Raw genomic sequence first — 22,073 nt, 5'->3', positions numbered from 1 at the left:
GAGGGTGGAAAAACTTGGAAAGGAGGAGCAGATGTAGTCATTTACTAGCCTTTTGAAGCAATTGAGCTCTACAGATGTCAGGTCTACAAGACAGTAGTTGTTCAGCCATGACGATTTGTTGTTCTTACTCACAGGGAAAATGGTGGACCCTTTAAGCATGTAGGGTCTACAGGTTGGGTGTGACTGGATAGATGGAGGTAAACACCATTGCTAGCTGGTCAGCACAGGATTTAATGATGCGGCCAGAGACGCTGTCAGGGCCGGCAGCCTTCCTGCTATTTACCAGCTTCATAACCCTCAGTCGTGCTCTTAGAAGGGTAGCACAAGTTCCTCATCGACAGCACTGCTCCCTATGGCTACGCTGCTCGTAACGCGTGTAGAAGTCAGTTTGTTGTTCAGCTAAAGAGGAGCCAACTCTCACCACTGACCCGTAGTCTGTGCCACACACAGTTCCACGTACAGTATGATGCATTTTGTGTCCACAGTAAAGCTGATGTTTCTAATGTAAAATTTCTTGTGTAAAATATTGTGCAATATAAATTCAAAACAATTAATGCAACAAGATGAAGTTTAGGTTTTACACATTTACACATTATAATTAAGCAGTTCTTTTTAAATTTCAAATGTTTTCCACGTTTGCATTGGTTTTAACAATGGAAAAAGGGGGGTCTTCCATGTCCCTCAAGTTACTGCTATGTCTGGCTATCTCACAAGATCTAACAGGGTAGATATTTTCTAATTTTCTGATGACTCAATTGAAGTGACAGTCAATAGGCTTATAAAGACAATGACTATATAAGTAATAATAAATATGACAATAGTAACTGATAGTAGTTATTTATGATCTCGCCCATCATAATGTTGTCAAAAAGTATAAATAAATACATAGTGGATGCTGTGGTTTTATGCCGTGGACTCTTGCTGGTATTTTGTTTGTTTGTTTGTTTGTTTGTTTTTCTGGACCCCACTTTGAGAGTAATGGGATTAGGCTATATTGATACCATCACAGTCATCTTATAATACATAATTTAAATTAATACAACATTTAAAAAATGCATAACCCTTTGAATATCTGTCTTACTCTATGTATATCTGTAATTTGTATGTATAAGTACAAAAGTAAAGATCATGTCTGTGTTCTGAGATTGCTTTTGCTGTCTGATACATTCTTTTGTTCTTCAACCACCAGGTTATACACCACAGTTTTATGTTAACCATTATTTTTGGTTCATCTTCCACTGTTGGGGTGCTGCACAAAAATCCAAGGAATAATGCAAGGAAAAAATACCTCTACTAAAAACTCGAAAAAAGGGCCACTGACAGAGTGGAACATAAAACATGAAGAAAAACATGATACGCAAGTGAACCAAACATTCAATGTTTGCAATTTTTCTTGTTTCCACTAGGAGGCATTGAATCTGTATTAGAGGTGTTCATGTGTATGTTGTGTGCTAATGTGCAATGGGAATGTGGAGCATACTTTCTCCAGGCTGAGCCCCGATCTAGAGGAAGTCTGTCTCCCCAGAGTCATCTCGTTAGTCCTTTTAATCTAAAACCTGATTGCCACCCTCCCACTTGTATTTCCTGTTATTATCTCAAAATCAGGGCCAGTCAACACAAGGGAGCAGCTGACTATAAAAAGCGTAGCAGAGCCAGAATATCCAACACAGGAGGAAATTTTTCTGCCAAAACAATGTTTCAGACCACAGTGATTTCCAACAGTTTCTTCTGAAAGCCTTCATCATTGTGAGACACTGCATGTTTCACTATTTTCATTTTGCTTTTTTGTGGATATTGGCAATGCCGTGACACTTCTGCGGAAAAGAAAATACCAAGGGTGTTTTGACACAGTAAAATGAGATTACAAAGAGTGCAAAGTTATAAGAGGTGAAATGAATGTGGGGAGCTGAGGTCACTGCTCCTGTTGTAACTTAGTACTGGTACCACATTTAATTCCTCCTATCTAAGCAGTCCGCATTCATTTCCAGCCCTACTGAACAAGATTGACTATTAGGATGAGTACACGAATCACACCTTGTAGATTCATTCAGTGATGACATGATTGCTGTTATCCACCAGACATAATGCATCTATCCATATACTATATTTGCTGTCTATTATTGCTTTTCTATGGGCATATGATTAAGGATGGGTCATAGCATCTGTGTATTATCTAGAATAGTTTCAACTCAAAAAGCAAATATGGTGTTAACAGATACATCTGGAACTTCTTTTCTCCCAGATTTAGTAAAATAAATAAATAAATAAAACACAACAAAACGGCATTTCTGAGGAAGAGGACCTTATGAGAATGACATTCAACAAAAACAGCTTATTTACTGCATTCGTTTCATTCTTATTGCTATTGGCAATGTTGTGAAATTTCTCTGGAAAGTACAAATAATAATGTTTCAAACTATTGATCTCCTTTTTACTTATTACAGTTGTGTTTTCTCTTCCAGCTCTGTGCTGACACAGTGCTCCTGTGAGTAGAACTTGTGTATTTGCCAGTGCTCCACAGCCCAGACCCAGGGACTGTAAGCTTGTTCCAAGAACATAGTAGTGGACAAATGGGGGAAATAAGAGACTTTTCATTCCTACTTCTCCCCATCTGTTTGGCAGATTGCAACTACAGATTAGTAGACCCATTATGATGCTTATAGACACATGAATACTGCATAGGTCTATTGCTAATGAAATGTTAGAAATTCTCTTTAATTGTATTTCTGTCTGTCTTTTCTGTCACTTTTCTGTCTATGTTTTCTCTTTCACTGTATACCCATGTGCTCCTCTCTCTTCTGGTCATGCACACATACCTGCTATCTCTCACACACACTACCATAGCTGCTCATTCTCAGTCCTACTTCCACTGCATACTCAGATGCTCATAAATGGTAGCATTCTTTTATGGTAGCATTCTGCCATTATGTGCCGGTAATTATACCTCAGTTTAGCACACTAGGCACCAAACCTAAAAAACAAACTCATCTAGGCTCATGTAGGCTGTCGCTGTGACACATAAAGACTCTTTCCTTTTGGTCTATGGTAAAACTGCTCGACCAGTTTCTTCTCCAGCAGGTTTTACTACAATAATGAGATTTACAGACTTTTCCCAGTCCTACCAGCACCATACTTGTACTGTAATGTCCCTCCAGTTCGCTGTGAACTTGACTGCAAATCTCTTACATAACATTACTGTATATTTAACATTTTAAAATAATTTATTTAATATTTAATATAAAATAGCTATTATTTTCAATTCAGGTCCAAAATATTTGCTTGCATTTTAATAATCGTTTGCACTCATTTTTCTCAGCCAGTGTAGGCCTGTGTCCCACTCGGGTGCTTTTGCAACACTCTGCTAAGAGCATGTGTGTTTTTTTGAATAGCTTATTCCAGTGAAACAGAAGAATCAGGTGGCCTTCATCTGAATTTCCTCGGAATATTTGTTAATATTTTAACATCCCCCCAAAGCCCCTTAATTCAATTTTTAAGAAATCCTCAAAAAAGTGAAGAGAACTCATGTGAGTAAAGTGAAGACAACACAGATATCTCAAGTGGCCAAAACTGCATATGAGCCATCTTTACTACATAGACTGAAAAAAATACCCCAGAACGCTGCATTTTGGATTAACACAAGCTTTTTACTGGATTTGGCAGGCAACAGTCTGGAAATTTGTTATAGTAACCTAATCTAGAAGATATAAACAAATAATAATAATGTCTAGTAACTTCCTTATTTTGGTAATATTCCAGAGATAAAAGCCGTTACATAACTAGCATTCTGTTTTACTCCTCCTAACCACCATGGTCAGTGTTTAACACACGGATGTCTTGTAGCATAATGTCTTGAGAAACTGACCCTAGGACTGACTGCAAGAGTAGTGAGATGTGATCGCCATACTCATCCCACTGGGAAGGGTGATGTTAACCTTGTCGAATCTAGAGAAGGTGCATGGTGATAACTATGTAAACTTCCTGGCGAAGCACATGGTTAATTACTGCCCATGAGAAGGAGATGCTCCTTGTAGAGTCGCATGTCACTGCAGGGGCCATGTGTCTGGCTTGCCTGTATGTCGAGGTGATGACATCCACCACCCAGGGAGCCAGGCTCTGCTTAGACAGAGGGGTTCTCCGTCATGGTAGGGATGTCATGGTAGAGGCAGGGTGTCCAACCCAGCTGTAGGCCAAGGTGATGATGTCCATCAGCCAGTGGGCCAATCTCTGTCACAAAGGTTATAAGCCCCCAGAAATGTGCCTTTCCATGATGCTCTGCAATGTCCACCACACACACCTTTTACATAAACTGGAATTTCCATGAGTTAGTATGGAGCAGTGCACCAGATCCAGGTGCTGGAGTGCACACACAAAAAGAGACACTTTTTTCAAAAGTTTCTCTTGAACTGCTGGATCAAATTTCCACAACCTTCACTTTACTCTATGGGGCCAACCCACAGGTGCAGACGAGCTGGCCAATTGTGACAGATTCTGGGAAAAAGCTGCCAAGGTGTTCTGACTACTAATGTGAGCCACAGTAGAAACCAAGGTAGAAACTTGCAGACCACAAACAAGACTATCAGATTGCTGTGGTCTGAATTCTGCAATATGGATAGGTTCAGTGGTAGAGGAAGAAATGTATGTTGTAATCAGTGAAGCCAGTTACCATACCAGAAAGTCAGTTGCTCTCAGTGAGGCTGACCATGAGTGGAGCTTTCATGGAAGGTAGAACGTATCATTCAACCTTGTGCCACCATGGTGATTGCTGTATCTGACCGTCGTGACTTTGTTTGAATGGACCAGTATTTTGAAGTCTCTTGGTTAGAAGAATTTGTGGGCTAGAGAAACAGCTCTCAGGTCCATGTGATTGTTTGTATTTTATTCTCTCACACCTCCTGTGCCTCTATGGCTCCACACTGCACCCCAGACAGTGAGATGTGCATGGTCACTATCTCTCTTGTCTCTAACAAGATGTAATTTGTTTCCCTCTTGCTAAGTTTCTGTTTGTTGTGTTTGGGGTTTATTTGCAAGCTGATAAACCACTTCCACAATTCCCTTAATTCCATCAAGCTGGTACAGCTGCAGTTAGTGAACGTTGCATCCTCTGCAAAAGCCAGTGCGAGGAACCTGAAAACATGACTCAAAAGAACAATGGAATTTGAGGGCACTGAACTTTTTCTTTCTGAAACCTGCAGTCTTTTCTCCATGGATTCTTTGGCCGTAGGCCCAAAAAGTGACTCTAGCACACTTTATCATAATGTTCTAAGACCAATATCACTGTTTGGTATTAGAGCAGTGTACATGCAATGTACATACATCTGAAAGTAGCACTTCAATTAAACATTCAGGTAACTTTCAATTAAATCATCAGTGATGTGGCCTAGGCTGACTCATAATCCATCATGTCATAGCTAAAATGCACACCACAGGTCAGATGGGTATAGCAGATATTCTAAAACCTCCATTCAAGTGTGGTTGCAAGAGCCTGTTCGGGAACCTGCCAGTGGTGCGTATGAGCTGTTAGAAGCCAGAGTTGAACATCTGTCAGTACACCATCAGACTTAAAATGTCTTCCACGTGTTTCAGCAGATATAATGACCGTGCGGTCCTTGGAATCAGAGAATCAGTTCTCTGGTTAAGCAGGTCTCCGCTTAAGGGTGCAAGCTTCCACTTTGTGTGACTTCAGTTCCAGTGATTTCCAATGAATGATTTCAGCAGTGCCATATTTAATGCTGGTTTATGGCCAACAGTTTGCTTAGGCTGGCGGGACATGTCCTCCCAGTGCAGGGCATGTCTAAACTGGACACTGCTTCTCTAAAATAGTCAATGCCAAGGCAGCAGGCACAGCTCGTGTATGTCTGTGGCTTCCAAGAAACTTAGACATTAGCTACATGACCATGAATCCTGTAGCATGGCTGGTTAGTTATTCAGAGCCGAAGCTGTTTATAGTGGAACCCAGCTAGCACAAATTATCTAATTCACTATCAGAATGTAGCTACAGGCCTCTAGCACATACAGTCATGTATGTTAAAGCTGGGGAATGAAACACAAAGTACAGGGAACAAAAACTCAGAATGACCAATTAATGGAGACTACTCAGCTCCAACACCAGTGTGTTGTTAGCAATCCAGCTAACATTGTAGGTTAGCTATGACATGCTCAACGTATTTGCAGCACTTAGCCACAGGTCCACTGGTTGGCTAGACAGAAGGTGTGGAGAAGATTGAGCAGAGACCTCAACGGAGTGTAACAGCAGGCAGGAGGAGATATATTGAGGTAGACCACTCAACCATGTTACCTGAACTTTGCTAGTCAGGAAACAACGGGGGCTGTGGGATTGACCCAAAGAACCGAGGGAGACTCCACTCAGTGGACAGATTGTGTTGGAGTAACTAAGTGGAGGCTCAGTGTTGGAGAGCATGGTACAATGAGTGAGGACCACTCAACCATGCTACTGTCATGTATTCACAGGTTGCTAAGGTGTATTCCAGCCTCACTCCCAGTATTCCTGGGATTGGCTCCATGGTCCTGACCCAGATGAAGCAGTTACTGAAGATGAATGAATTACACCCTGTTTACATGTGCTAAACTTGTTATGTATACTTACCATGTACTTGTATATGTATTCCATGACTGCTAATGTACACAGTCCTGGATAAACACATATGTAGACTTTTACACTGGGCTTTGGGGAGTAAACAATTTATAGTTTGTTTTACACTGCACTGGAAATACAACTCTAACTATTTAAATTATCCACTGTCCTGAAAAGGACCAGAGACATATCTCCACATACTTTTCAATGCTTTCATGACCCTTCTCTTATATAAGCCTGTCAGTGCAATCATTTTTAAGAGCCCTGATTTCTAACCTTGCTGCTTGACCCTGAATATTCTTTCCTGGCCCTTTGACTACTCACTTTAATCTACCTTACTACAAATACTAATAAAAAGGCTGTGCTCCCTTTGTTTTGGTAAACTATTGAACATCTCATTATTCAATGCAAACAGAGCAGTCTTATCCAACCTAACATCCTAGGGTACTTCACATGTGGACAAAAGATTCTACTTCATGTTAAATGATTCTATGTCATGTTAATAAAAGCATCTTCAAATAAATAAATAAATGCAAATGAAAAGGCAAATATTACAGTAAAAGGCAACTGACTGATGGTACTGACCCCATATTTCACGCCCCCGTACACATACACATGACAGTTCCAACGAATGAGGGCCTGCAGCTGCCAGAATCTCTCCAGATTTACACTGAACCTCCAGCATTAAATGCTGATTAGTACCAGATGGCTTTTTCTTTCCTGTTCTTCTCTCTCAGTTCAGAATGCTTTCATGGGTTGAAAAAAAAGAGAGAAAAAAACAGCAGAAGCATGAGATCAGTGGAAAAAGTCTGCTCTCTCCTGTAGTAGAATTTTGAGACAGAAAAGAAGTGTTGCTTTGGGAGAGAATTGTTAGTCTATGTTCCTGCATTTGCCACCAGGCAACTGTTTTTCTCCAAAACAAAAAACACTCACAGTCTCACACACACTGACAATTACACATCCATTCATCCATGCAGAGCCTGACAAACTTGCACAATCAGCACCTGATGCATGCACCAACCGACACAGGCTGCATATACACCACCTACTTACTAGCCACTGGTATTCGCTGTTTACTCACGCAACATCATCACCACTAAGTTTCTCCTTTACCTCATCTTCCTTAGCAAGAGCTCATATAGTCCTCAGTACGGTCCAAGCTCACCAGTAACATGGGAAAATTCCTGTCCTGCAGGAAATTTTGCTCATTTTTTCCTTCTGCTTTCTTTAATTTAAAAAAACAGCATGTACAATGAGCACAGTGTGTCAAGCCTCACTTGCTATTCATTCATTCATTATATACACTTTTTGTGATGTACACTTTTATAATTACACTGGCATATACATAAATCCATTCCAAATGACAGAATGGATTTACAATGTATATTTAGCTATGGTTTTTACAGATCAACATCCAAATGTGTAATTCGGTTGACAGTTTCCAGAATTATGACTCATACTCATGACTACACACTGGTGGCGCTGTTTCTCTTTCAGGAACAGGAATATAAGTCTGGGGTGGCTTGGTTTCTGAATCTCATCCAGTCACTCCCATTTTGGCACTCAGTGAGTTCAGGTTGCAGGTCTAATGTTGAAGAGAAGCAGATGTTTGGAAAGCTCTTCCATTGCACAGCAACAAGATCCATCATCAAACAGCCTTGTTCCTCTCGCTCTCATGTCCTGTCTGTGGCTCTTTTTCTCTCTGCAACTTATGACACCTCAGTACTCATTTGAGATGTTTCAGACACACTTAAGTTCAGTTTCTCAGCTATTCTTTCATGGACACCTATGTCCAATTTCTGCCTAATCTCATATCAGAATTCCAACTAGAATTAGCATCACTTCATTAGTATTTCTCTTGCACAGGGCATATTAGGTGCAGTTTATCTCACACACTGACATAAAGCTCATGAACTGCGTAAAGTGCAGTGCAGCATGCGAGGCTCTGTAGGTTACTTCAGATTTGTTTGAGGACAGGACAGTGCAGAGAGAGGGAACATGCAGTTTCAGCAGTGACCACAGGGCTATTCATCTCTCTGAGGTCCACTACACACTGCTGGATTTTACCTGCCATTCAAAGCACCATGCGCAATCACCAAAACGCCATTTTCACACTGAATAACTTCAAAGGTTTGGATAGCATCAAAGGTTTCGCCATTATGTCTCTTTTAAATAGCTGTAGTGACAGGGAGAATAAGTGCAATATAGCAGCTATAGTAGAGAATGGAGGGAGGTTGATGGTGAACTCCTCCTCCTGAAATCCTGGGCTGGGCTTTAAGGCGCTCCTGTGGACCTGCGTACTGAGAGGACGCGCCATCCCGCCGTCCTTATCCCCTACTGCAGCCATTAAATCCAAGCAAAAGTAATTTTTTTCAAAATCCTCTCCATCATCACGACCTTTTACTGCCTTCCCCTGTCACCGCTTTGCACGGTCAGCGTGCAAGGGCTTGCAAAAGGGCCATGGCGCAAAATGGGTTTCTTTTAACGGCTCTTCTCTTTTGCTCGGCGTGGGCAGGACTGTTGGCTCAGGACAAAAATAGGTTCAGAGGTAATGGTCTCTCATTTTCTCTTTGTTTGGTTTGGTATCAAGAGTTTGACATTTGAACAGTTGCACTATTTCTACTTCTTGGCGTTTGGGCGTTTGGACACGTTTCTGTGCGTAACGCTTCGTGGAAAGCGCGTGACTTATTCATGTCAGCATCTGACCGTTAAATATGGCATTTGATATTAAATATAGTAGATCTCACTGTTTTCTCTGTCATAGTGGTATTATTAAGCCAACATAGGATTAAAGTTTGTCATGCTTTGAGAAGGTGATGAAGGTGATGCGCTCTGAAGGCTGTGTGATGGTGAGGTATTGGAACGGCAGTGTAATGCCCAAGTCCCGACTGATGCTACGTAAAGATGATAAGCAAGAGTTTTGTTTTAGTTTATGTAGATGATATAATATAGCACATAGAATAGAATGGAGCGTTTGTGATCATTATTAATAGTGTTTTGATTTGTGTTTTTGACACTTTGCCTTACATTAAGTCTAAAAAGTGCTCAAAGTGCAACAGGCCTCCAACTGACTTTTCGTGCATTTTACTCCATGTATCTTGGCAAACTGTGGCAGGAAAAAAAATATTATATTGTAATTTGGTAAAGATTTCTATGATTGCTTTTTTAACATGTGCTAGCACTTATGAGTCATGTGACCAGATCATGTGATGCACACCCATCACTAAGTGGGCAAGGTGGTGGCTTAGGGCCATGATTTATGGTTTTGGATTGAGTTTGTTTTGGGTTTATCAAACACGTACTGTATCAGTTGTACAGATACACACATTTGTGCTCAGTCAGCTGTATGTAAATACGATGTTTACTTGTAAGTCTGCAGCACAGCTACGTTACACTCCCCAACAAAGGATCAGGTTTCGGAATTACATTTTTTAGTTCACACACCATTAGCTCTTCAGGGTTTCTTAATCTATCACTACAGTGTAAACTCTACAACATACAATCGTGTCCACTTTAATAGGAACACGTGTACATCTGCTCATTTATGCAGTTATCCAATCAGCCAATCATGTGGAAGCAGCAGAGTGCATAAAATTATACAGATACAGGTCAAAAGCTTCAGTTAATGTTCACGTCAAACAGAATGAAGAAAAAGTGTGATCTCTGATGGGCAGGTTTGAGTATTTCAGACACTGTTTGTCTCCTGGGATTTTCACACACAACAGTCTCTAGAGTTTATGCAGAATGGAGCGAAAAACAAAAAACATTGAGTGAGTGACAGTTCTGTGGGTGGAAACACCTTGTTGATAAGAGAGGTCAGAGGAAAATGGGCAGATTTGTTCAAGCTGCCAGGAAAGATATAATAACTCAAATTATCACTCTTTATAACCGTGGTGAGCAGAAAAGCATCTCAGCATGCACGAAACATCAAACCCTGAGGTGGATGGGCTACAACAGCAGAAGACCACATTGGGTTCCACTCCTGTCAGCCAAGAACAGGAATCTGAGGCTATCATGGGCACAGACTCACCCAAACTGGACAGTTGATTAGAAAAAAAAAAAGATTAGAAAAAAATCACCTGGTCTTTTTCTACCACCTTGAATTTGATCTTCTGCTGTTGTAACCCATCCACTTCAAGCTTATATTTTTGTGCATGCTGAGATGCTTTTCTGCTCACCACGGTTGTAATGAGTGCTTATTTGAGTTACTATAGACTTCCTGTAAAGCTCAGACCAGTCTGGTCATTCTCCTCTAATCTCTCTCATCAACAAGGTGTTTCAGCCTGCAGACCCTCCACACACAGGATGTTTTTTGTTTTTTGCACCATTCTGTGTAAACTCTAGAGACTGTTGTGTGTGAAAATCCCAGGAGATCAGCAGTTTCTGAAATACTCTAAACAGCCCACCTGGCACCAACAACCATGCCACGGTCTCACAGAGATCACACTTTTTCTTCATTCTGATGTTTGACCTGAACATTAACTGAAGCTCTTGACCGGGATCTGCATGATTTTTGCATTGTGCTGCTGCCACCTGATTGGCTGATTAGATAACTGCATGAATGTACAGCTGTTCCTAATAAAGTGGACTGTGAGTGCATGTACACAGTAATGTTTAGGTCTATTTGTAAACAACTAGTTCACGAGTTGACTGGTACTTCTTAAGTTCACACTGTAACTAATTATTCTTCCCACTATAGAATGCCCTGTGGACCTATTCTTTGTGCTGGACACATCGGAGAGTGTGGCCCTCCGAGGAGTCGCACACTACTATGTCAACAAGATCAAAGACTTCGCCACGCGCTTCATCGATGAACTGAAGGATACGTATGTGACATAGATGAATACGGCACTCATATACATACACATACAGCACCTAACTACAACAAATGAAAATCATTTGTATAATTACATTTGGTCTCTGAATGAAAAACAGTGTACCATATCTTCATTCAAACTCTAATTGTGATGTGATCTGATTGCTGATGAGTTTGTTGCCTCGAAAATTTCCTCCATACATCATACCACAAGAGTCATAATATAAGGAAGTGAATATCATTTCCAGAACTCTCGATAATCATTCCTTGGCGGATTGTCACACTCACAAATTGCAATTTTAATTTAACTCATTAGGACTACACTATTTAGTGGATATTCAAATAGACAACATTATTGTACTGACACTGATTTGATCGCATGGCATGTTAAACAAGTTTTCTTTTTTTTTTTTTTTGCCAGTCGCCAGCCATGTGACCGCTATATATCGTGGAATTCTGGGGCTTTGCACTACAGTGATGAGGTCGAGCTGGTGAAAGGCCTGGTGGAAATGACTGCAGGTGGTCGCAGTACACTTAAAACAGCCATAAGGTCCATTAAATATATCGGCAAGGGAACATACACCGACTGTGCCATTAAGCAGGGTATTGCAGAGCTGCTCATAGGGTATGTAAAGACATGCACACATTTCAGATACAAGAACAATGATTGTGCATATATTTGTTTGACACATGAACATACATAAGTCTCAGAACAACGCAATGTAATTAAACTTAAATATATGTGACTATGAAATGTTAAGTATCTTATAATAGACATATGAAAAAAGCACCTTACCAAAGCTGTTCTAATGTTTAATGTTTAGTAACAACTAGGTCTGGTTACTTATTCTTTCTCTGAGGTTTTGTGGTGTCTATGCACATCAGTTTCATAAAACTCCCATAGTGCCATCTCTGAAAAGACAAATTATACAAATTTGGGCCCAATTTGCCAAGTAGTTTCTTATGCTATATGATAAATTGCATGTACAATTACTGAGTGTGTTGTGGGAGATTTAATATGAAAAAATTTTTTTAATGACATCCCATCCAAAGATGTGGAAAAGAAACAACATTAAAATGATAATAACAATATTCAGTTTGTTTTAGAATGGTGTCATGATTAAAAATACTGGATAAATCTTCCAAGTATTAAAGCTAAGATACCAATTTTTGCAATGTTTCATTTAGTTAATTTATAGTATGCAGTCATTTTTTCCAAAGTGAACAACATTCTGTGGTAAATCACATTGATGGTGTAACCACGCAAATCTGATAAGTATTATTAATATTAATTTTATTAATATTAATTAATATTAATTAGTACTGATTTGCTTGGAAAGATGCAGTCTGTTTTAGGCTCTGTTAGTAAAACTGTTAGCAGCCTGATATTCTCTAATTTGTTTGTGTTTTTACACATTAAATTGTTTAGAAAATCAGCGTCTGCTTTGCATAAATCTTTATTGTCTGCCCCAAAAACTGTCCTTAGATTTCCATTATAAGTGAGTTTGAGTAGAGGGAAACATGGTGAAATTCTTGACTGTAGCTGTTACCTAAACCCTACTGATATTGTTGAGATTAGATAAGAAATGGGTGCAGTGTTCCTGTAATTTCCTAATTCCGGACACTGTTTTTGTTTCCAGTGGCTCTTACTATAATGAGAATAAGTACATTGTGGTTGTGACGGACGGTCACCCAGTCAGTGGTTATAAAGAGCCCTGTGGAGGGATTCAAGAGGCAGCAAACGAGGCCAGGCAGCATGGCATCAAAGTGTTTTCTGTGGCCATCTCCCCAGACCAGGAGGTACTGCTCTTTGAACAAGTCATCATATCTGGCATTTGGAGAAAATAAAAATTAATATTTGTTAAAGAGTTATGTTAATGAATAGTTATTGAAGAGTTAGATGTATATTAGGAAAGAGTTTTAATCTCTGTGTAGGTGTGAGACGGGAGATGTTCTGTATTTTAACAGCATGCATTTACATGGATTCATAAATAGGTCTAATTTTGACTGTTCTTTACCTTTCTTTACTCCTGTTATGCCTCTCTTAGGAGTCCAGATTGTCTATCATTGCCACAGACATGAGGTACAGGCAGAACTTCACTGCTGTGGACAACACCAGTTCCACACAGATGAACACAATCCACACTATCATCGAAATGATCGTGAGTCCACCTACAGAGAATGTCACCATGTTCCTCGGAATTTGTGTCTACTTGAACTTTATAATAGGATTATTATGAACAGTTGGTTATTATTACATGACATCATGGTTTAACAGTGAAAGAGTGAAATATCCTGTTTGAGCATTTCAGCATTCTAATTAGATATCACTGTATGGATTATATGGATGCATATCTTGGTTTTGATTTTGCTAACTCTGTTTCTCTTGTTGTTTATGTTCTCTAACCGATGATCAGACCAATGAAACAAAGGATGTGGTATGTTCATTTAACCTATTTGTTTAATAATCATCCTTGCATATATTCACCTTTTGTGTTTTATCATAATTCTAATGGAGTAAATCTTATTTTTCTCACCTCTTTCATTGCAGTGTTGCTCCTTTGACTGCACTGTGAGTATTACTCGTGACCCCTCATCATACCCCATAGCACAGATGTGATTACTTTCACTGCAGAGTCTACATTCTTTTAATGGTTTTATATGATTTTTTGACAGGCACCCAGTGGCCTCCCTGGCCCACCTGGTGAACAAGGGTACAGGGTAAGCATTAATGTATTGTAGACATTAGTACACTGTAAATCCATCATTAGCTATCAGTGCAATTTTTCTTCCATTTATCCATTCAACTTTGATCCTTTTTATCATTTTGTCATCATTTATTTATTGTTTCTGCACACAGATTTTTACAGTCCTTGAACAGTTACATATAGCAGGAGTCATGCACACATGCCATCTTTAATGTTCTTGTTATGTCTTGACAGGGGGAGCCTGGTAGACAAGGGCTGCCAGGAGAGAAAGGAGAAGCTGGACTACCGGTAACCCACCGATTACATCATATTGCCTTGTATTCCACCATGTGTTTCTCTCTCATAGCTTCACTATGCTTTCAGAGCACATTCACATTCACACCCACTTATGTAGACAGATAAACGAGACCTATGAATTTCTTCAGTAATTGCACTACTAAGGTGTTTTTTTTTTTTCTTTAGTCATGTAGTTTTCCAGCTCTCGTATTTTCAGTAGTTGTTAAATGTCCCACATTCTGGCTCGCCCAACTGGTGTGTAATTCCACTGGAATAATCTAGCAAAGGCTTGTAATTCTGACATCTTGCAGCATCCACAGCTGTTACAGTAAGCGTATACAGGTTCACTCCTTGTACTCCATCTCACTGACACACACACAAAAAAGGCCACACTGTTCTGGAACAGGACCAGCTTCCCCATTAAACAGTATATGTTTACTAAGCCAGCAATTCCATTACTCTAAGTTGGTGGTTTATAACTGTGTCGACTCACCGTAATTTAAAGAATAAAGCAATTATAAATAGACAGATGCACACAATCTTGGGTAAGCCTACAAAAATCTAGGGATTAGATATTACAGACAATGCTACAACTATGGCCAGTTTCATGATTAGAATACAGTTATAGCTTATAAACCCATATTTTATATTAGCTGTAAGTACCAGGGTGAAAAGTAAGCATGGGTTTCCGTGAGAATTGTACAAGAATTCTAGTAGAACTGACTTTGCTAAGAGCATCAATTTGTAATCAACATGGAAATAAATAAAATGGTTTGAAAATTGCTCACTAAAATCTGTGTTATGGTTGAACAATGAGCCATGGTTTTCTTATTGCATATCTGTGGTGGCGACATGTATTGTTTTTTTTTCTCATCTGATAGGGAAAGCCTGGTGATCCTGGTCCAGTTGGTTATCAAGGCATGAAGGTTTGTGTTTGTAGCTATCCTAAAAAAGGAAATGTTTACATTTTACCTCACTTAATATTCTGTTACTGTACTGTTACTGTTCTCTTACTGAAATGGTAGCTCATATATTTGCTTCTGGACTTCCTTTTAGGGAGACCAAGGAGAAAGAGGATATAAGGTGAGAAGTCACACTATCAAAGGGAAAATCTGGTTAATTTAGTTTAATTAATTTTTTTTTTGAGAAGTACATGCTAATCTAATCTAGCTCCTTTCTTATGCAGGGTGAAAGAGGCCACAAGGGCTTCAAGGTAAGGCTACAGTCACTGATAAGGACTCATTTTCTGTAAATTTGTACACTTATTTTGCTCGAGTTATAATATTGCTCAATTATCCTTACAGGGTGACAAAGGACTTCCTGGAAGAGATGGAATTGATGGGCGTAAGGTGAGGGTTTTTTGGTTTGTTTGTTTTCTAGTTTTGACTTTTGTAAATTGTGTAGAGTGTATGTAATGAAATAGTAACATTATTACTTCTCTGGGTGTTCCTCATATGTGTACACGCTTTGCTCTCTGTGCTGTAACATCTGCTGCCCACAACCATAAAAAAAACGCAAAAAAAAAATAAATAAAATCACTCTTTTGTACTCTGACAGTATTACTTATGTAGGAGTTTTTAGAAGTGTTGGATCTTTCAGTGATTTTGAAATCACCTTTTGAGGGTGGGCCTAAATATAAAACATGAAAGGTCATGCAAGAGGGAAAGTGAAAATCCACAATAAACCACGAGAATCAATCTATGAAGTGCAAAATTGGCTGGAAATGCCTTTGTTATCATGACACTGCTGATTATTATATCAATCAGTGGGTTATTTTAACAGACTGGTGTTATTTGGGCAGTGTTTGTTCCACAGCTGGTGTAAATTTAAATGCTTGTTAAAATAGAAGCACAACTGAAAGATTCATAAACGCTTTCTACGTGAAATGGTCTTTAGTAGCCACGAGTTGGCCTTAAGTAGCTGGGAGGGGCACTGTACAAAAAAAACATACATATGTGCATAAGTGAAGAGTAAAACAACTAAAAAGTAAAAGCACACTATTAAAGTAACTATTACAAAAAGAAAGAAATAAATAGGCATAAAATATCCAAACCATAAATAGCATTCTCGGTCAATTTTTCCCATGAGGTCTGATCCCTCTCCCAAGTGGGATCCAGTAACTTTCACTTTCTCTCTTGCATGGCTTCTTTTGATACATAACTCTACATACATGCAGTGCTCAACAGTATCATGAATAATGTATCAGATATTGTCAGTTTAGTGTGTTATTCATTGCAGAGCTTCAGAATCATTAAAACGTCTCTATTAGTATGATAACTGCATTTAACCCCATTTCAAAGTCGTTTTTGAATTTTTTAATTTAGAATCTTTGTATTTAACAAAAAAATGTGTGTACCTATTTCGAAGTCTCCATGTGACACTACCACTAAAATATCAACATGAACTATAATGACAAAATGTCAGCAAAAAGTTCTACCACTAAAATGAAAAATATTGAAATCTGTAAGTATCATATGTCATATAATAAGATGACTGTGCTGCAGTGCACACATTCGGTAAACCCCATTATATCACGTCATTCCGTTATTGTGTGTTTTACAGTCATACCCTGTATAATATCTGTCAAATCAGCAGCTGCTTCAGATTCCTCCCGAGTCTTCTTTCAATACTCAAGCTGTAGGATGACCCTGTCTTTTTACACGTTTCCTCCAGCTTGTGCTTTACCGTTATCCATATCGAGCTCAATATTTTATATTAATATTTTAATATAAATATCAATATTTATATTGGAGTGTGTTTATGTTTTGTCTTACAGGGTGAACCAGGGTTTGATGGTCTATCAGGTTGCAAAGGGTCGCCTGGGGAGGATGTAAGTCTAAAACTTTTCAGAATTTTAAAGTGCGAAAGCTTCTTCTTACAAGTTTGTGTGTGTGTGTGTGTGTGTGTGTGTTTGTATGTAGGTGATTTGTAGGCATGACCTCATTGGGGCACAACCTTGCAGAAATTAAAAAAAAAACAGTCTCCACTGATTCATTGTAATGCTAATGTATACTCTTGCAGTATTGCTATGGTAGCATGATAAATATTTAAAAAGGATAAGACCCCTCTCTGAGGATTCAGTGTATATCAGGGTTTTTTTTCTCTGTTAAACACCTGCTGCTGTATAAATTGTAGCTATAGAGCGTCTGCTTCAGCAATCCCTGGTTGGCTTAGATGCAACATTTTTTCATATCCATAGCCGATTGGATAAATCTATGGAAGTACCGCCTCTCGAGCCAAATGATTGCATTTTTCATATGTCAGTCAGACACTATGTACTGAACAGCTGTTTATGCTCAGCTTGCATCTGGAGTGCAGGACTGAGGATGTTTGCCTTACAAAGAGCCAAACATTTACCAGACCTGACATCCTGGCCACTCTCTGAGATCATGCACTAGTCTGTTTGCACTTTATTTACATTCTTTAATGAGTCTGATTATAGACAAGTGTGGCTTTTCAGGCTAGATCTGGTGACAGAAACCTACAGTTCTAAGCAGTCCTATGGGACATTTTTCTTCCTCTATTAAAGGGTTCGAACGGACCACCAGGCCCAAAAGGAGACCCTGGTTCTTATGGACAAAAAGGAGCAAAAGTAAGGAACTGATTTGTGTCTATGATCATCTTTTTTTTTGCATTGTCAACATTGGAAAGAAATTAATGCTATCCTCTTGATACTGAAAAGAAAAAAATGTATCATTAGTTTAGTAAAATATATCCTTTTTTCACCTTTGTCCTAAATGAATTAAAAGAACAGTGGAAGCCAGAGACCATGGTTGAGAGTTTTCTGCTATCTCAAGCTGAATGTGTCTTCCTCTTAGGGAGAGCCTGGCGCAGATGGTGGCGCAGGGAGACCTGGTAACTATGGAGACATTGGAAATAAGGTACAAAGCTTACAAACTCGTAGTAAGATCCATCTAAGATCATTTAAGGGGCATCAAGCTGGCTTTACAGTATATACTGTAGTCTTTGAGAGCCACAGCTGTTTTTAAGTGCCACGATTCTGTTCTTTTATGACTCTTTAGGATGCTGTCCTATCATCTCATCTGTGATGTTTTTTTGTAGGGTGAGAGAGGACCACCAGGTGCTGATGGGGAAAATGGAGAAAGAGGAGATGAAGTAAGTGTTTTTGTTTTCTTCTCTTTTCTTCTCGGCTGTTTTATATATAATATCACTGCTTAATGCATTCTGCATGGCATCTTCTGGACATGGATTCCTAATTTACTTGATTTTTACTCATAATATTCACCAAGCAATTGAATTGATTTGTTGTAGGCTGACAAAAATGCCGGTTCATGCATGTTACTGTTGTTCTGAGCATTGTGTGTTTGGGTGAAAAGGGTCTGAATGGCCCAGTCTTGGCACGCTGATGACTGGTCATGTGTTTGTGTGTGTCAATGTGCACATGTGCTGTTGTTTTAAATTTGTATGTTTTTGTAGGTGTGTGCTCTACATATTATAGGCCAATGATAAATAATAGTGATATGTTTTCTGTTTTTTTTAGGGAGCACAAGGACCAGATGGCCCAAGAGGCGACAGAGTAATATTTGCAATAATATTTTCATTGGCCTGTTTTTTTAGTGGTAAATATGTTGATGTAGACATGTACTATTGAAATGATATTTCCTTGAATAAAATGTTTTGTATTTTAATCCTTTTGTAGGGTGCACCAGGTGAGAAAGGTGAACAAGGTGCCCGTGGGAACAGAGGACCCAGAGGAGACCCTGTAAGTTTTTATGCTACTCTGAGGGAATCTAGCATTAGATTCACATACAAATTAATTGCAATTAAAAGTGCTGGTTATGGCATTCAGAACATACTAACAGAGGAGTAGTGTCATGATTGATATTCATCTCTGCTGACATTATGGAGGAAATTAATATAGTAACATAACATCATAACATGTGCACTGCATTTAATGCAGTAAGATGAAGTTTGTATAAAGTGTTCAGGTAGTTTATAAACAGATGAAATGTTAGTAATAACCTCAACAAGATTGTAGATTTTATACTGGTCAGTGAAAAGACACACAGGCATCTCATGCATTTAATAATGCCTGTGGAAAACACTGAATCCGTGCATCTGTGGAAGGAAATTATGGAGGAAATCACTGGGAAGAAAAAAAACATGTCAAGGTAAACATGTTTGTTAAACTGCAATAAAGTAGAATGTTTTGATAAATAGACTCTTAAAATCATTTTATTGGAAAAAAGTAATGCTGCATACCACCTTGAACATGCCATCTCAGAGGTCAAGCTTGGTGGAGGGTGTTGTTATCTATAAACGATGTTCTACTACATTCTAATAAAGACTAAATACTTATCCATAGCAACCTTGACTGTTTAGACCATTGGTTCATATGGCATGGCCCTCCGTAGTGTGTGTTGTTTAATATGTAAGACTGTCTTCAGCTGCTATTAAAGATTACGAGACCTTTAGGAAGAAACACGTATACCATAACTGGATTGATTTAATGCAAGTATGTAATTTTGTACCAACCAGACCAGGCCTATAATGCACCAAAAATGAATGAATTAATAATTTGATTAAAGTGACCTTTGACCTTTGTAGGGTGATCCAGGTCCTCGGGGCGAGCCAGGACGTGAGGGATCAGCTGGACCTAATGGTGACCCAGTAAGTGACATGCATGCCTTAACTAATCTGACCTAACCCTTAACACTTGTATTAGTAGCCAACAAAATGTAATTTTCTACAGTGATCATGGAGTGGTCATGGATTCAGAAATCACCAATGGCTTTTATATTTTTTCATTACAAAGAAAAATAGTTGAATAAATAAAAACCTGAAATATATGAGGACTGCACACAGGACTGAGGACTTGGTTGACCATATGATATATGAGTCTTCTAATCTTCGAAGAGGGCTGAAAGCTAGAAGCTGATCTCAGAGCTCAGGCATTTTGTGAGGCTCCCCCCCATTTGTCTCAAGTCACAGATGTTGGATATTGGTTAGGAGGCACACCAGAGAGCAGAGGAAGAGTTCGTCTGGTTTAGGTGATGAGATGATATGAAAGTGGTAAAAACAAAAATAAAGGTTTTAAGATTTACAATTTCCTGAGCCTGATTGATTCCCAGATGTACACAGTAACTCAATCCAAACCTAAGTAACTGATTCATTTGAAGGGAACCTTTAGATACCTGCTGTCATAGATTATTTCTGCTGCTGTTATCTCAAAATCTCCTTAGTTACTGGGGAAACTTTTATAGTACATATCTTTTTTTAATTGCAGTAGAAGATTGTATTTTTCAGTTACTGTCTTCACTTTAAAACCTGAATTTGACCAGCTTCTCAAGATCAGGGGCCAGCTGCAGGGTTTCACATTGTGTTGTGTTACAGTGTGACTAAATCATGATTTAGCAAACCTAATCAGAATTTCATGACCATTACAAAATTAGATTCAAAGTTTAAATCTTTTCAGCTATTATTTTGTTAAGACAATGGATGAATAACTTCATACATTATTGTAATTATTTGAAGTGCAGGGAAAAGATAAAATACTGCAATAACATACTAGGAACACAAGGTGATATTGAAAGGTTTATTTGTCAAAATACAATTTTAATAAAATTCAAAACTTGAATTTGAATTGAATTGAATTGAATTAAGGTAAAAGTTTATTAAGAATCCACCAAAGAGTGTGTCTGATGTCTTTCATCACACCTCCCTTCTCCAACATGCCTTTTTAAGGAACAATGTTTGTTTGTGTTTAGTGTTTCCTGATCATCAAAACTATTGGCTTTTAAATGCTGTATTTAAATTTAAATATATGGCATACTAAATTTAGTTTTTTTTCTTTGTGCAACCTAAGTAAAAACTGACTGAATACGGTTTTACTTTTTAAACTTTTTTACACTGGCACAACATTTTGTTTCCAGTTGGAGAGGGTAAGGAAGTAGATGAAGTTGGAAATCTTGATGTGTTTTGTAATATATGAGTAAAAGCCACTGCTTTTTCCAAATCCTCCATTTGGTTCATTCTTTCATGTTCCAAGATTCCTTCTCAGGAAAAATAAAAAGCTGCATATAAACGATAATGTAATTTCTATGGAGTCTTAAGTGTATTTCTGGCTTATGACTCAAGACTAAAAAAATTCAGTAGAAAGTTGAACACAAGATAAGTATAACTTTTTTTGAATTTATTTTGTCCAAATTTTTCATGGGTGTTCCATGTGTTTCAAAGGGCATGCAAACATACACTGGGATTTGGACTTGATTAAAAATCTCTGGTTTTGATGTCAAAAGGAATCTGATCTATGTGTTCATATATATTTGGAAGCCTGGGAAAACCCTTCATATGGTCAAATTTTGGCATTTTCTGCTATATATCTGTCTGAAAACTACAGGCTTTCCTGAACTATAATATGTTTTCCTTTTGAATGAATCTCAACCAGATATAATGTTTATTTTAACCTCTGATTACCCCTAAAAGTGAAAAGGAAGAAAATTGCATTTATAGACTCAATTCCAGTTCCACAGAGACAATACAGTGATTGTCTAATAAGCTTTGAAGACCTTTGTGTGATTTTCTGTTAAACAGATTTTCTCATCATTATCCTTCATTATTGTATTGTACATAAATCTCACACAAAGGTGATTTATGCACGGCTATTTAACTGAAAGTGTACATTTTACCATTATTATTGTTTGCCACCAAATAAGTAACA

At 38.5% G+C, this 22,073-nt stretch overlaps 1 protein-coding gene across 1 annotated transcript in view; it reads left to right on the top strand.

Moving 5' to 3' along the window:
- Positions 1-8,870: 8,870 nt before the first annotated feature.
- Positions 8,871-22,073, top strand: part of col6a1 (collagen, type VI, alpha 1) — a 29,493-nt gene continuing 16,290 nt past the window's right edge. The window contains exons 1-20 of the mRNA XM_026914146.3: positions 8,871-9,140; positions 11,292-11,418; positions 11,830-12,033; positions 13,049-13,208; positions 13,457-13,570; positions 13,826-13,846; positions 13,960-13,980; positions 14,085-14,129; positions 14,351-14,404; positions 15,274-15,318; positions 15,449-15,475; positions 15,579-15,605; positions 15,697-15,741; positions 17,169-17,222; positions 17,922-17,984; positions 18,211-18,273; positions 18,455-18,508; positions 18,894-18,929; positions 19,053-19,115; positions 19,961-20,023. Coding sequence (XP_026769947.2) covers positions 9,053-9,140; positions 11,292-11,418; positions 11,830-12,033; positions 13,049-13,208; positions 13,457-13,570; positions 13,826-13,846; positions 13,960-13,980; positions 14,085-14,129; positions 14,351-14,404; positions 15,274-15,318; positions 15,449-15,475; positions 15,579-15,605; positions 15,697-15,741; positions 17,169-17,222; positions 17,922-17,984; positions 18,211-18,273; positions 18,455-18,508; positions 18,894-18,929; positions 19,053-19,115; positions 19,961-20,023 — 1,374 coding nt within the window. The 5' untranslated portion in view covers positions 8,871-9,052. The remainder of the gene's footprint in view (positions 9,141-11,291; positions 11,419-11,829; positions 12,034-13,048; positions 13,209-13,456; positions 13,571-13,825; positions 13,847-13,959; positions 13,981-14,084; positions 14,130-14,350; positions 14,405-15,273; positions 15,319-15,448; positions 15,476-15,578; positions 15,606-15,696; positions 15,742-17,168; positions 17,223-17,921; positions 17,985-18,210; positions 18,274-18,454; positions 18,509-18,893; positions 18,930-19,052; positions 19,116-19,960; positions 20,024-22,073) is intronic.

This window comes from Pangasianodon hypophthalmus, chromosome 11 (genome assembly GCF_027358585.1).
Source record: "Pangasianodon hypophthalmus isolate fPanHyp1 chromosome 11, fPanHyp1.pri, whole genome shotgun sequence".
NCBI classification, from domain to species: domain Eukaryota; kingdom Metazoa; phylum Chordata; class Actinopteri; order Siluriformes; family Pangasiidae; genus Pangasianodon; species Pangasianodon hypophthalmus.
The sequence above is the reverse complement of the archived record's forward strand: the minus strand, read 5'-3'. Positions and strand labels throughout refer to the sequence as shown.